At 42.2% G+C, this 15,746-nt stretch overlaps 1 protein-coding gene across 1 annotated transcript; it reads left to right on the top strand.

Annotated features, from left to right (window-relative positions):
- Positions 1 to 280: 280 nt before the first annotated feature.
- LOC122775559 (immunoglobulin superfamily member 22-like) lies at positions 281 to 15,523 on the top strand. Its single transcript, XM_044035521.1, has 26 exons — positions 281 to 374; positions 1,573 to 1,742; positions 2,394 to 2,528; positions 3,226 to 3,362; positions 5,427 to 5,526; positions 5,606 to 5,642; positions 5,896 to 6,070; positions 6,351 to 6,464; positions 6,993 to 7,155; positions 7,990 to 8,102; positions 8,186 to 8,348; positions 8,964 to 9,248; positions 9,353 to 9,477; positions 10,220 to 10,361; positions 10,546 to 10,753; positions 11,419 to 11,507; positions 11,593 to 11,895; positions 12,029 to 12,202; positions 12,732 to 12,860; positions 12,930 to 13,226; positions 13,320 to 13,408; positions 13,484 to 13,676; positions 13,760 to 14,062; positions 14,144 to 14,292; positions 14,728 to 14,908; positions 15,008 to 15,523. Exons 2-26 carry the CDS (start codon positions 1,607 to 1,609, stop codon positions 15,073 to 15,075), a joined length of 4,008 nt encoding a protein of 1,335 aa, XP_043891456.1. The 5' UTR covers positions 281 to 374; positions 1,573 to 1,606; the 3' UTR covers positions 15,076 to 15,523.
- The last annotated feature ends 223 nt before the right edge of the window (positions 15,524 to 15,746 follow it).

Here is a 15,746-nt window from a genome sequence, read left to right as displayed (position 1 = left end):
ACATGCTTTTCAAAGAATGTTGACATTCAAAAACACTAGCCAGAGACGGCCCATGGTGGACCTTCAAACTACTGACCTCTGGGAAAAATTAGCAAGATCTATTCGTCTATAGCCCAGAACTGGCCCGGCAAAGGTCTCCGAACACATCAGAGCCTTATTTGTCCAGAGACAGAGCACAGCAGGTGTTAAAGCTGAATGCCCCCAGCCTCAACCCATCCTACAATAAGGACTCTAGAAAACAGGGGAGATGGAGCTCCTGCAATCACACTGAGAGGAGAGCAGGGTGTGGATTAAGGACATCACAAGAGGAGACATTTGCGCCGGGAGCTGCTGAGTCAGAAACCAGGGCTGCGGTTGAGTGTTTGCTGTGAGAGGTAAGTTTGTTTAGCTCGGTGTCTGTTTTATTTTGTGGCATAATATAAGCAGAAGGGGGGGAGGAAAATGTATGTTGCAGTTTTCCATGCTGGATGCTCTAAGAGAAGTAGAAGCAGAGCGGAGAGGTGAGATGAAAACCTGCTCAGTGTGCTGTGCCGTCCAAACCCTTATTATTGCATATTATATCCCTTATTTTATAAGAGCAGTTCATTATAAATAGTTTCCTCCACCAATCAATTGGTTTACATCAGCAATAACTTCACCATCATGACCTGCCACTGCTGCAGAAGACAGAATTCACAGAACTAATTATTGGATTTACATTTACATTTAATGTAGAGACCAGTCTTATTGTTACTTCTATATGCATTATAAATATAGGTGTGCTCACTGTGAGCTTGTGCATTAAAATATGAGTAAGTGGCATGTTTTTAATTAGATGGCGCTTGGTACTTATATTGTGCAGTTATAATGTGTCCAATCAATTTCCCTCAGCCGCTGGTAATATGTTTTTTTATTATGGGGAAGTGATGCACATGTCCTCAGCTCGCACCACATGTAGAGACAGAGGAAAGGTAGCTTGCACATGAGGGAGCAAATCGAAATTATAAAAGTAAAAGAGGACGAGAACAGTTCCTCAGCGGAGAGAGCACAGACACTTTATCCTACACAGCAGGTGTGTGGATTACCTGTTTTAATTGGAACGTTGTGAGAGTCGTCTGGTGAAGTCACAGGATGATTGTATGCACTGATGGAAGGAAGTGAATAGAGCAACGAAAGGGCAGAGTGAGGAAAGGGCACGGGATGAGGCAACTGATCTTTTTTTTTGGTGCTTGTTACTGAAAACACTCGCCTAACCTCACTCACACAGAGTGCAGACATGTCTGTCACACGCAAGCGCTTGTACAAACTGACACACGCGTAAAATCCAGCTTTTCTCTCAAGATCTTTTGCTATCTGAGAACTGTACAGAGTATTTATCTCTGTTGCTGTGTGCATATGGAGAGGATATTTATCTACTAAAACTAAAAGGTGTTGAAATCAACTGTGCCATCTACGATTGAGGTGTCAAATGAGATAGATAGATAGATAGATAGATAGATAGATAGATAGATAGATAGATAGATAGATAGATAGATAGATAGATAGATGCTTTAATTCATCTTTATAACTTTATTCGTGTCTGCAAACATCCAGGAACAAATTGACACCACCTTTAACCATTAACATCATGGCAGCAGAGCTCCTCCAGGCCACTGGGGGCAGAATGGAGCAGATGGAACAGCAGATGAGGCAGGTCTCCACCTCCTCCACAAGCTCCACCAAGCTGTGGAGAGTGTCCCAGGGCTTGTCAAGGAACATGGAAGGTGACTTATTCATTAAGCTCATATCAAGGTCATAAAATCCCCATCTCCCATGCACTGTGCCGCACCTGCTTTGCTTGTGTTTGAATAGTAGCTTTAAATTACATAATAATTAGACATTTGACATCTAATGGTAAAACTGGGACTCATCCCTCCCTTTTCTAGGCGTGTCAGAAAAGATAGAAACACTCTTTCATTTCAATTCTCTCCACTTTTACATCTCTCTCCTTCTCTATTTTGTTCTCCTCAGCTATGTGGGAGGAGCTGTTAAACCTCATTAGCATAATGCGTTTGCACTTCAATATGTGATAAATTTTTGGGTGGCACAAGATGGCGGTCTCTATAAAGTCTCTTGCCTACACATAGAGCACTTATTCTAATGCTGCAGAAACAATTCCATATACAGTGATTATTCACTTAAACTTCAGGACAGAATGTTCCATTTCTGCTAATTACCTCGGCTAAATTACCTTTAATATTATCCCTGCCGTGAGCAAAAGTCATGTAACTGATAAACATAGAATAGTAGCTATAAATGACATTATTTTATTTACAATTTACGTAGGTTTAGTGCTACAAAATGATATCCCATTTCCATATTAGTGTATTAACATGTGTGTGTGTGTGATGTGCATGTCCCCAACACTTCGTCAGAGCAATCTGGATTTCAGCGTAAGACATCAGCTGTGGGGGAGACCTTCAGCCAGGTACAGAAATCCCCACAGATCCCCGAGGGAGAGTCTGTCCCAGATTTCGAGGAAAAGCTGCGCCCCGTCTCGGCCCAAGAGGGTAAGGTGAACGGCTTGTTTTTTTTTTCTCACGGTTGCCTTGAAATTTCAGGGGGGAAAAAAAAGCCCTTTGCCTCCAATAATATCTCTCTTCACATTGAATTACAAACAACTGTGAGCCCTCGGGATTCTATAATAAGAGAACAACGTGTGAGTTAATTTTAGATCCTGGCCCATAGTTTGCCTGGAAACTCCAGATGACACAATCTCCACTGGGACAAAGATAAGTTTACAAAACAAGTTTAAACTTAAAGTAACAATTTGTCTCTGTGGGTGAAGGCGGTGAAGTTACACACAGAGCACAAAGATACTTCAATAGAGTTGGTGTGATGCTTATAACCTCCACAGAACAGAACCTTTGCCACTTCTATTGAAGACAAACCTTATTCACCCTGGCTCTACCTGTGAATTATAGATTAAGAGGTCTGTAGAAGAGAGCCTGTCACAGTTTGCAGAGCACTGCAGATTAGCCATAGCATTAGTATTCATTGGCTGCTCTTTAAACTTACTGGGTCTAAGAGGGAAAACAGGAAAAGGCAAGAAAAAAAGATTGAGAGGCAATTGAGCTGATGTGCGTTTAAAATTCATTGCTCCACTACTATGACTAAAAAAACACTTGGTATTCAGAGACATGACGTGTTAAGTTTTCCTAATTCATTTGTCTTCATTAATCAGATTTGTCTCTTTGTCATCCATAGGCGGTGATGCCGTGTTCAAGGCCAAAGTGACTGGGAATCCTCAGCCCACTGTCCTGTGGGAGCGAGCCGCTGGGCGCCCACTGCCTGCTGCAGCCAAATCTTTGTGCGACAACATCAGCAGTCAGCATATACTCAAGGTTTGACAACATAACTACTGTACGTACAGTGGCGTTGTGTGTTCTCCACGTCATGAAGGGCCTCAATGGCACATTTTGCTTTTAGAAAACAAACTCAAAAACAAAAGGAGGATCGCGTTGTCACGTCCTCGTCAGATTTGCTTTCTATTTTAATCTTTTTCTCTTTCAAGCCTAATTGTTTTGGTTTTGTATTTCTACAAAGAGCATCTGTCAGATCAGCTTCAGCTACAGTCATGTAAACTGTGTGTTAAATATGAATTTAACACCGAGCGCATCGCAGATGACGCGTTTGCACTTAGCGCACTTTGCAATCAAGTAATTACGTGACGGTTTTTGCTATCGGAAGAATTCCAACGGTGTCTGGAAGCTGAGAAGTCAAAGCCAACGTGTGGTCATTAGGGTAATTTCACTCACGCTGTTGCAGGAAGCCGGCAAATCAGAAACCTTTGTCACCACAGAGGATGGAGTTGGAAAGACGCCTGTACATAGTTTCCATTTTTATGGCCTGTTTTTGGATATTGAGACAAGACTCAAACAAATGTGATAAAACATATAATGTTTTATATGTTCAAATTTCAAATTTAAACATGCTAAATCTGGAGTGTTTTTCTAATTAAAAGTTTTTGTTTTTCTTCATTTTAAATTGTTGTAAATAGTAAGTCAAATATTCAAAGTTACTCACATTTTCTGGCACTTTTATGGTTAAAAGGTTAAAACATTTAGATTTATGAAACACTTTGAATTGTGTTTCTTTAGTGGAGGCTGGGTTCTGACAGACGAGGTGAGTAGACTGGACTGAGGCTGAGGTTCTAAATCTCTGGACCAGACTGGAAGGCTGGACACAGAAGAAGCTGGCTGGACTTGGGTCAGGGACACATGATTGTTTGGAGAGCAGAGCAGGCAGCACGGACATGTTGACGCACGTTTAAGCGAGGGCTGAACATTTATGACATCATATTTATTTTGAATTGAAATCACAGTTTGATAACAATGCAATTAGCAGCTTGCAAAGGCAACACTTTAATTGTTCATCGCTTGATTGTTGTATATTGATTATTATTATTATTATTTGCATTAAAAGATTATCATTAAAGGTCCAGTGTGTAACATTTAGAGCACCTATCAACAGATAATTGATACAATATTTGTTTGTATTCACCTAAAAAATGTAGAAAATCATAGAAAATGATTCCGAGTCTGCCATGTCGTGAGTGATGGGATTCAGTTGGTTGAAATATACAATTTTGCCCCTAGATGCCACTAAATCCCACACAGTGGTCTTTTAATGTTTTAATAGTGTTGTGTGCTATGAATCAATTAGATAATTTGGAAGTGAGGCACACAAAAATATTGCAAATAAATAGTAACCTCAATACCTGACAGAAAAGTGCCTGTTCCCTGTAACTCCTAACGTGTAGAAACTCCTCAGTGACGGCAGGTTTTTTTTTCTTTTCTTCTTTTACCTACCTGTCAAATTTTAATGAGAATCCCTCACATCTCTACATACGTACACCTCTGCCCCAAACTGGAGTGTGATTGGAATACCAATATGTTTTTCTTTTAATAAATCAGTCCTCATTTGAATTTCGGTGTTTTTCTCCGGATGCTGTGAAGGTAAATGTGACCACAGCAGATATTTGCAGAGTAGACAGGCAGCCCCTCGATTACCTCGGACAGTTCATCATGTATCATGAGGAAAATTGGATGGAAAGGGGAAAAAAAAAAAAAACTCTGTGATCCTTTTATCTATAACCACTTTGGATTGGATTTAACACTTCCTCTATACCAGCCGGGAGCTTAAGTGACGCTTAAACAGCCATTATAAAGCAATTAACTTGTGGGTGCTGACATATGCATCTCCCCTTGCCATCTGTTTCTCTGGTGAAAGATGACTCTTAAGTCATAGAGCTGAAAGTTCACTGTATATTTGTGGTGTGACACTGCCTCCCTTTGCTTAATGTAAGTACTGCATTGGTGTTAAAAGAGCCCGGACAATAGGACATATGACAGGTCCTATAGAAGCAGGAAGCTATTTTGATTCATTTTTGTTCCCCCCAACTTCAGATCAAAAGCTTGGCACAGGAGGATGCCGATGTCTACAAGTGCATTGCTTCCAACAAGCACGGAGAGGCCACATACTCCGTCTCCCTCGTTGTGACAGAAAGTGAGTTGAGTCATTTAACTTTGTGTTTAACTTTGTGTTTATCCAGCGTCTCATGTAAAACTTTCTCCTCTGTTTCCAGATCCAGCGATGGACTTCAAAAAGAAGCTGAAGAAACGGTAGGAACATGTGACTTGTCTAACACTAACCATGACACCTCAGTAAATCCTGTCAAATTGTGATGGAGCACTCTACAGTCCACCTTCACATCCACCTTTCTTTGCATGCATCCAGAAATATCTACAGACTGAGACTTGACAGAAGCAAGAGGGTTTTTGAGCTGTCGGCACACACACGTGTGTGTACTCTCAGATGTGCTTACATATAGAAGCCTCACATACATATACGTGTGTAATCTCGCTTCTTATGCAGCAGCGTGGAGAAAAGAGAGGAGAAGAAGAAACCACCTACAGAGGAGGAGATGTTAAAGATCCTGTCTGGAGCTGACAAGAAGGACTACGAGAGGATCTGTGCCGAGTACGGCTTCACCGACTTCAGAGGCATTCTGAAGAAGCTGAAGGAGATGAAGAAGAAAGTGGAGGTGGAGGTGAGCCTGTCACACAGAGACCATGTTTATATTTTAGAAATAGCACACGATCACATGAGCATAAAACAGTTGGGATAGTATATATATATATATATATATATATATATATATATATATATACATATATATTAAAAAAAGTATAGAATAACACACAATGAAAAGTGTGTGTTGCATAATAACAACTCAATGCAGCTCAGGTTAAGATTAGATAATGCTTTGCAGACAGTCATGTCATTTTTGTGGGTTGTTTATCTGCAAATAAGCGTTCAGTCGTTTCCAGATTGTGCGCGTGTTGAAGCCCCTGGAGGACATCACTGCCAAAGCTGACATCAACGTCGTCTTCGATACCATCTTGGAACTGAAGGATCCGAACATCCGGATGCAGTGGTTTCTGGTAAAGCCATTCTGCCCGTTTGTTATGTGAGTGTGTCAGAGTTTGTTGCTGGGGTTCATGAGGAATAGAGACTCGTCAGAAGGTTAGTGGTTCAGTTTTTGAAATTCCTATTGGACAATACCAGCCTCACCAGTCACACTGATGTCCACTCTTTCTAGCTCTATTGTAGAAGGACCAAAGCTACCAACTGAGCTCCTCAGGAAATGTATATCAAATTATAGGTTGTCTAATTTTCCCATAGATGTCCATTCCAACAGAAGTCTTTTTACAACCAGTAGTGTCGCCCCCTGGTGCCTATACTTCTCTTTTTGAGCGGCAGGACTAAATCCAATTGTATACACAGTCTATGGACAAGATAGTGAACATGAAAGTGTCATCAAGCTGTAAATGAATGAGTGGCACAGACGCACTGTATGAATGTGTATGTGCCTTTGACTTGTGATGTAAAGCATTTTTAGTGTTATATGAATACAGTCCAATTATCATTTAGCATTCCCCCCTCATCGAGCTGTTTTCTTTATGATTCAGGGCACAGAGCTGCTGCGGATCCAGCGCCCTCATGGGAAATACGAGGTGAAACAGATGGGAACCAAACACATGCTGTGCATTTCTAGTGTGAGCCTCAGTGACATGGGAACCTACACTCTGCAGGTTGGAGACAAAAGACTGTCAGCCAGGCTTAAAGTCATAGGCAAGTGCTGAAGGAGACTCAAGTCCTTCCCGCTGAACGTAACCTCGAGAGACAACGTCATCACGAATAGCATTTACTTCCTCTCAGAGTCACTTTCATTGTTTTCAAACACACTTTTTCTTGTTACTTGCATCTCTCGCCACCTGTGCCGTGCGGCTTACTCGACTTCTCAGCCTCTAATAGACAGGGACATATTTCAGGAGAGCATAATGACCTGTGTATCTGTGTAGCTGGTTTGTTTGTTTTTATTTGTCATGTCTAACTTCATCTCAGACACAAATACAACAAAATATGACTTTAAAGCTTTCTTTTTCACCTTAAGTCTTAGAACACAGAGCATTTTGGCTGCTTTTTTCCATCACTATGTTAATACATATAGTATATACAGAGGCTATAAAAATGTGCCATATAAATCCTTTATTTCAGCACATCCTAGGCAATCTGATGAAAAAAATAATAACAATTTTCTCCAACTATATAAACACACCTGAGCAAAAAGTACTCAAAGTGTTTAAAATCGGATTAAATTTGGAAATACGACTCAGTTCAAAGTTCACTTGGCTCGTTTTGCTGAACAAAAAGAAAAGAAAAATCTATTTTTGTGACTTCTGCATAATTATTACTACTTTATATCACTACTAGAAATGCGATATAAAATGAATCATCATTGTGACTCACCAACGCATAAGAAGACGAAAAACAACCTACATTTTTAAAGCCTGAATATGTGACCGATAAACACACACCACAAGGATGTCCATATAAGGAGTTGTGTATTATCATTAACTAAGGGTTAATATTTAATGTCTTTCCTCTCTGTTGTCCATCTTTTAGATGAACCCCTGAAATTTCTATCTGAATTCAAGCCAAAGAAAGTAACAGAGCGCCAGACTGCCGTGTTTGAGGTCCGTCTCTCTAAGAAGACAGACGCGCCGCTCATCTGGAAGGTTTGCATCCAAGTCAAATTGGAAAAACTACAGGAGGAGTAGAAATGTTTCCTGTAAATGTGTAAATGTTCATGTTTCTCCAGGTGAAGGGAAAGGAAGTGAGAAGAGATGAGAAGTTTGAGGTGTCCCTGTCTGAAGATGGCCTGACGTACACCTTGAAGATCAAGGACGTTAAAGTCAGCGACACTGGGGACTACACCATCAGCATTGGAGACCTCACTGCGACTGTGCCACTTTTCATTGAGCGTATGTGCAGCCGTCAGATTTCATGATCATTAAGAAACTTTTCGTGCTATATTTGGCTTTTGTTTTCCCCCAGAAGCCTATGTCGCCCAGTTTTAGAGGTGTTAGCATTTCTTGAAGGAAATGACTTCCCCTTCAGACTCAGTGGAGACGAGCAGTTACTGCCTCCCCTGAGATTAGTGGCTGCGTTCCTTCATAGCTGTGCTAAACAACATCATCTTCCCTCTATCTTCCAAATGAAGATGTATGGGAAGCATAATAAATCCTCCCTCCTAGTGCTGAGTTGAAAGTAATCCAGCCAAATCCGTCCTCACAACAGGCTCATTTATTATGTCTCTGTCTAACAAGATGCGTTCTTGCCCATGTACATATCTTCACAAGGACATGTGGCTTGTCCTCTGGGGTTGCAGAGACAAAGGTGTTGTCATTGAAGTTGAGTTTATTACAGTTAGTCATTAGTAGTTATCCATCTTGCACTTTAAAGTCAAATTCTACATTAAGTGTATGAAAAAGACTGCTCGTGCTCTTGTTTTATAATGATGTTGGTTAGCTAATATTGGATGTGTTTATTGTAACCTTCCTCTATGCACTCTCTGATTTCCTATTCTCTTTGCTCAGGGATTCCCATCACGTTTACCAGCAACCTGAAGAACGTGCGTGTGCAGGAGAGAGGAATGGCCCACCTCGAGTGTGAGATGAGCTCCAAGGACGTGCACATCCGCTGGCTGAAGAATGGCTGTGATATCCCAGCGAGTCGTCGCTACATCTTCGTGCACGAGGGAAAGAGGGCAGAGGTCATTATCGAGGACTGCGAGCTGGCAGACGGGGGAGAATACTCCGCCGTCTGCACTCAGGACAACGACACTCACAAATATGTCACTTGTGCCACTCTAACCGTGGATGGTAACCATATCCGCCCCATTTGCCTGCAGTTATCTCAGTCGTGTCAGCCAACTGTTCCATTGGAAAATCACTGACTAATACGTTTTGTCCTCATGTGTTGCCAGAACGTTTTGCATCAGTGAAGAGCGGTTTGTCAGACACTCAGTGTCCCACAGGCTCTCCAGCTGAGCTGTGCGTTGTACTCGATGGTGAGAAGGTGGATGGAGTGTGGCTGAAGGATGGAGTGGAGGTAGGAGATTATATCACACAAACCTGGAATCCGTCCGTTATCTTCCTACAGAAGTCGACCGTAACCTATACGCTAACATCTGTCTTCTAACATTAAAACAACTGTTCACCTTATTATATCAAGCTTGATCTTATTCTGTCAGTCTATTCTCTGCCTTGTATATTGTCTTGTTTTGTGTGCCACTTCTGCCACTTTATTATGTGTCCTGTGTTCCTAATAAAGTGGCACCCTGTGTGGTCTCCTTCTATTGTATCCCATTACCATCAAGGTACAACGTGTTGTTCGATCACAGATAGTCTTTGGCATCAGCGATGGATTTTCGCCTGGAGAATTGCTGCTCACTGGACATTTTCTCTTTTTCAGACCAGTCTCTGTAAATCTCTAGAGATGATTGTGCACGAAGATCCCAGTAGATCAGCAGTTTCTGAAATACTCAGACCAGACATTCACAGTCAATGAAATCCTCTTTCTTTCTCATTGTTATGCTCAGTTTGAACTTCAGTAGGTCACCTTGACCATGTCTCTGAGTGCTACCCTGCGACTGGCTGATCAGATATTTGCTTTATTTGTGTGTACCTTATCATGTGGTCTGTTTACCTTCGTATTGACATAAAAATGAAGAAAAGAATGTGTTTTTCAGATAGAATACAGAGAATCTTTGTCAATGCAAACCCTCCTGTGGAGGATAAAGTGGTGGGAAATGGATGGATGAATAATAACAAGCAGTTGTTTTTTTTGGCAGATTTCAGAGCTGAAGGGGGTTCAGGTGGTCAAACAGGGAGCCGTCCACAAGCTAATCTTCTCTGGTGTGACTCATTCTCATGAGGGCAAATATACATTCAGAGCCAAGGGAGCTGAGAGTGAGGCTGTGCTCACTATTGCAGGTCAGTATACTGTACCTGTGTGCTTGTATGTTATCTGTGAGTGTGTATTCACCAATGAGGCAAGTACTTGAAAAGGGAACACAAATATTTTTATGTAAATGTATTTTTACCACTAGGAGTTGCCAGATGTCTGGTTGTATCAGAACTGCACCAACAAACCGATTGTATGTGATCTGTTTCATAGACCCTCCACAGATTGATGCGTCCGTGTTGGACCTGCTGGGCGCCCGGCCTGTGACCGTTAAGGCTGGACAGACCGCTGCCATTAAGATTCCCTTCAAAGGGAAACCGCTGCCCAAGGTCACCTGGTACAAAGACGGGGTTGAAGTCCAGGAGGATGAAAGAACCAAGGTGGAGAGGACAGCTGACTGCACCTCCCTAGTGCTCAGCAGGTGGGTTAGCAGAGTCCGAAAAAAATTAATTGTTATTTGTATACCAATTTATTTGGTATAAGTACTTTATACCAATAAAATGAAAGTACAGGTACACATCTCTCAATTTCTGATTCAAATTCAGTCATCAGAGGTCGATGAAGGATGGTAAGATGAGATAACTAAGATTAAAAAAATGATAAAATATAATAAATAAATGTATAGACATCTGTTATTTATGTTGCACAATCATTAAGAAGTCATTTAAGATGGTTACTGACAGATTTTAGAAAACTGAAAGCAGATGGAACAAAGGGTTCCATTCTGAACATGTCAGCAGCCTAAAGGCATCAGCACAAACTCAGACGAAGTTTGAGTGCTGATACTTCCATATTATTCTTATATCTTTTGAACTTGCCTCCCTCAAAGGGAACAGTAACCTCTCTGTCTGACTCCAGTGATCTTGGAGCAGATCTTGACAAAATATGCAGGCTGTTCTTATACTTAATGGATGATACATTGAACAACTTTCAATAAATGAAAAGTAAGAGTTACATAAAATCCTTTCACTGATTTAAAGAAAACGTCTTTGTCAGAGCTTCTCTGTTGTCCATACTTTACCACAGACTCGGAGAAAAGTCACATTATATGATCGTTTCTCAGTGTTTTTTCTCATGTTCTACTAGATGTGTGCGAGAGGACAGTGGTGCAATTATGCTCCGCCTGAAGAGTGACTGTGGCACCGCTGTTGCTAACCTGCATCTGAATGTGATTGGTGGGTGACAACAAAAGCCAAAGCACGTTTGTTTCATGCAAATCTGAAATGCTTTGTAATGCCAGTGTTTCACTTCATTCTCTAGACCATCCAAAGTCTCCTCAGGGGAAAGTGGAGTTCTCCGAGCTATCAGGAGAGTGTATCAAAATGAAGTGGAAGGCCCCCCGGGATAATGGAGGGAAGCAGCTGACCAGCTTTGTGATCGAGCGGCGGGCGGCGGGTAAGAAGTCCTGGACCAGGGCGGGTGAGGTTGACAGCAGCAGCACCGTCTTCAGTGATGACAAAGTGGAGGAGGGCCAGGTGTACCAGTACCGCATCAGAGCTGTCAATGCAGAGGGAATGAGCGAACCTCTGGAGACAGAAGAGGTGCGCGCTGGAGAGCCTGTAGGTGAGACTTCATTTAAATCAAAGTGTGAAAGAAATTGAATTTTTAGAGACGTAATTACCATCTCTGTTCACCTCCTTGTAATTCTAATCAGCCAATAAACTGATCATTTCATTCACCTTCTGTACATTCTCAGAGCCTCCAGGCACAGCATCCCAGCCCCAAGTGTCTAACGTAACAAAGATCACCATGACAGTGAGTTGGATTCCTCCAGCCTGTGATGGAGGAGCCCCAGTTCTAGGCTACATTCTGGAAAGGAAGAAGAAAGGCAGCAATATGTGGCTGCAGGTCAATAAGGAGCTGCTAACAGGTATTTTTATTTATTTAAAGGAGGGAAAGTGTACAATGCTAGCATTTGATGCACTGTGCCAGACTACAGCTTAGAGCATGGGTGTCAAACATACGGTCTGCAGGCCACAACCGGCCCACCAGGGTCCTATCCGGCCCACAGGGTGATTTTGTTAAGATTAATACTATATTTTTTTCAGTTCCAGATACCTGTGACTAAATGTGTTGTGCCTTTGTAAGTTGTGATGCACATGTGTCATGATGGATAACTACTAATGACTAACTGTAATTAACTCAAATTCAATGACAACCCCAGAAGACAAGCCACATGTCTTTGTGAAGATATGTACATGCCCCAGAATGCACCCTGGGCAAGAACGCATAGGTTATTATGCTATTATTTTACTGCTGATAAAAAAAAAAGTGTTGTATGTGGCTTCTGCACTAACACGAGTTTGACACCCCTGGCTTAGAGGGATTTGCATCGAAACAATACATTCTCTGTTTGCGTCTGCATCCTGATCCTGAAGTATCTGAGTTATTATGTGCAGGTACAAAATTCACGGTGGATGGACTGGTGGATGATGTAGAGTATGAATTCAGAGTCACCAGTGTGAACAGAGCTGGCGCCGGCTCTCCCAGCACCATCTCTAATGCTGTTCTCGCCAAAGACCCGATACGTGAGTCGCCTCCATCTCTGTATCCTTATTATTTGATCAATAAATAAAGTCTGTCTCTCCACTGTGTAGGTGCTCCTGGCCTGGTGAGGAACCTGTGTGTGACTGACTCCACAAACTCCTGTATCTCTCTGCGGTGGACACCTCCTGAGGAAGGAGACCAACCCTCAGGCTACATCCTAGAGGTGCGTCCTGAAGATGCTAAAGAGTGGACGAAATCCACTAAAATCCCGATAGCTGGCACTGCCTTCACCGTTGGAGGACTTCAGGAGCGGATGAAGTACCACTTTCGTATCCGAGCTGTCAATGAAGGAGGGCTAGGGGAGACCATTGAGTTGCAGGAAGGCGTCCTGGCAATGCCTCCACCTGGTAATTCCACTCAGTTTTCTGAGTCTCATTTCTCCCCCGTTCTCCCCACTCTTTACCTTTCATATTTTGTGTTTTTTTTTTCCTTCTTTTTAGTGGCACCCAGGTTCGATCTCCAAGGAAAGCTGAAGAACCAGATGGTGGTACGCGCCGGAGCAACACTTTGTCTGCACCTCAGCTTCACTGTAAGTCTGATGACGCACACACAAAGTATTAAGCAATGTCACACACATTTTTACCACCTTCCTCATTCCTTACAGGCGTCACCTCCTCCAGTCATTACCTGGTTTAAAGATGGCATCCTCACTACAGGAAGAGAAGTCATTACCAAGAGCAAGACCAACTCCCAGTTCCTTATTTCCTCGTCTCAGCGATCTGACTCTGGTGTCTACCGTGTTCACCTGAAGAATGACTATGGAGAGGCTCACTATGATGTCAGTGTGAGGATTACAGGTGAGAAAAAAGTTTGTTTGTTTCTATGTTCCTTCATCAGTGCTGCATATTCTGCTCTCAATCCTCCTTCCACCTTTCCTCAGACTTTCCTCGACCCCCCAAAACCCTGCGTCTGTTAGAGGAGGTCCCGGGCACGGTGACCCTGCAGTGGGATCACTCTCCTGACTTAATCGACAACAATGATGGAGCACATTACATTATTCTCAAACGAGACACCAGCACTGCCTCCTGGTTCACTGTGGCCGAGCGGGTCTTCAGCAGCAAGTACACAGTCACTGGACTGCTTCCTGGGAGGAAGTACTACTTCAGGGTCATTGCACGAAACTCTATCGGGGACAGCGACCCACTGGATTCAAAGGATCCTGTCATCATTGCAAAGGAAAAGGGTGAGAGGGCAGATATTTGATTTTAATATCTTAACACTGATGAAAACAAATGTGTTAATGTGTTATTTCTTTTCTGTAAAGAGTGCATCAGCAGCTTGCGGTTGAAAGAATATACCTCACCAGCACGCCAAGTGAAGCCAACTTTCCTGTTGCCTCTCAAAGACCATGCTGTTCGCAGAGGCCATGACTGCACGATGAGCTGTGCCTATCAGGGCCTGCCAACTCCACAGGTATGAAGTCTACAGCTCAGACGTGGCTGTAATGAAGGCCATAAGGGAAGTTAACTTTATTTTAAGGCTTTACAAGACAAAAACAACCTGAAAATGAACACACTGATAAATGAGGAAGTGCTCATAACCTCTTAATGCACCCTATGCATTTCTTTTAAGGTCCACATTTAGAAGAATGTTTTCACTGTTGAATACACTGCCTTTAAGCATGTTTGTGTACGTGTATAGTGACTTTGAATTAAAAATACTGTTTTTCCATTACCTGAAAATAAGCATGAGTCAAGGGTCTCGCTTCATTAAAGTCATTTTCCTTGCTCTAACCCACAACAAACAAAAACACAGATACAAACATGGTGGACATAATAATTGAACTGAAGTTGTTTGAGTTCCCCTTCCTGCAAAGGTAATGTAAAGGTTGCTGTTTCCCCTGTGCAGGCCTGCTGGTATAAAGGAGAATCGAAGATCTCTGACTCCTCCCGCTTCTGGCACAGCACAGCTAACGGAGTTTGCACCCTGGTCATCCCCACCTGTGGAGCTACAGATGGTGGAGAATACACACTAGTGCTGGAGAACTCTTCGGGGATGGCCAAGTGCTCCTGCAGCCTTGTGATCTTTGGTAGGTTTTTCAGGAAGGAAGGGAAGGAGGGGAACAGCATCATGATTAACGTAAAGAAATAACTGTATATCCTCAACCAAATCTTGCTATGTCTTCCAGATAAGGATGACAAGTCTCTGTTGGAGAGCCTGACCAACCAGGCAAACAAAGAGAAGCTTATTTTGTAAGAAGTCTGCATAAAGCGCTGCCGTCACGCACGTATTTTTGATTGCTTGGCTGACATTTTAGCTGCACGACACTGACAACAACTTTGTTTTGTGACATCACGGAAAATGTTGATTGACATCATGTTTTTACCCTTTATTTGCCATGGCTCAGTCTTTGCATAAAGTGACCACTAGAGGTCAGACTTGTTCCCATTCATTTAATGGGACTCTACTTGAGAGGCAGATTAATGTTTGGCGTGCTGGGGGGGATTTTCCCTCATTACTGAGATTAGTCAGCCAGTGAAATTGTACTTTCTCTCGCTTGAGGAATTTGACTTAAGTATTTTCTCCCCTTCTTTCCAACTTGATCTGTTTCACAATCTTTTCTGTGCAAGCCCACGTGCCAGTCAAGTAGAATGGTTAGAGAGTGATTCCACATAGCATTAAAAACTCAATCTACAACCAATTACACAATTTGTCGACGTCAGTGTGTCACTTATCCACGTAATGAATGTGTATATTTTGTAATTACAATGTTCGGTGACTTTAAAGTACCTCAAAATGTATCGCAAACAAAGAAAGAAATCATTTAAGTACAGTTTCAAAATATCATTGCAACACATGTTCTTCTATTTTGCTGTAGGATCGTATATACATTATTGGATTTAAAATTAAACAATGGTGCTCACTCC

Source organism: Solea senegalensis, linkage group LG10 (genome assembly GCF_019176455.1).
Source record: "Solea senegalensis isolate Sse05_10M linkage group LG10, IFAPA_SoseM_1, whole genome shotgun sequence".
In the NCBI taxonomy this organism is placed as follows: domain Eukaryota; kingdom Metazoa; phylum Chordata; class Actinopteri; order Pleuronectiformes; family Soleidae; genus Solea; species Solea senegalensis.
Note: the sequence above shows the minus strand (reverse complement) of the source record. Positions and strands in the feature narration are given on the sequence as shown.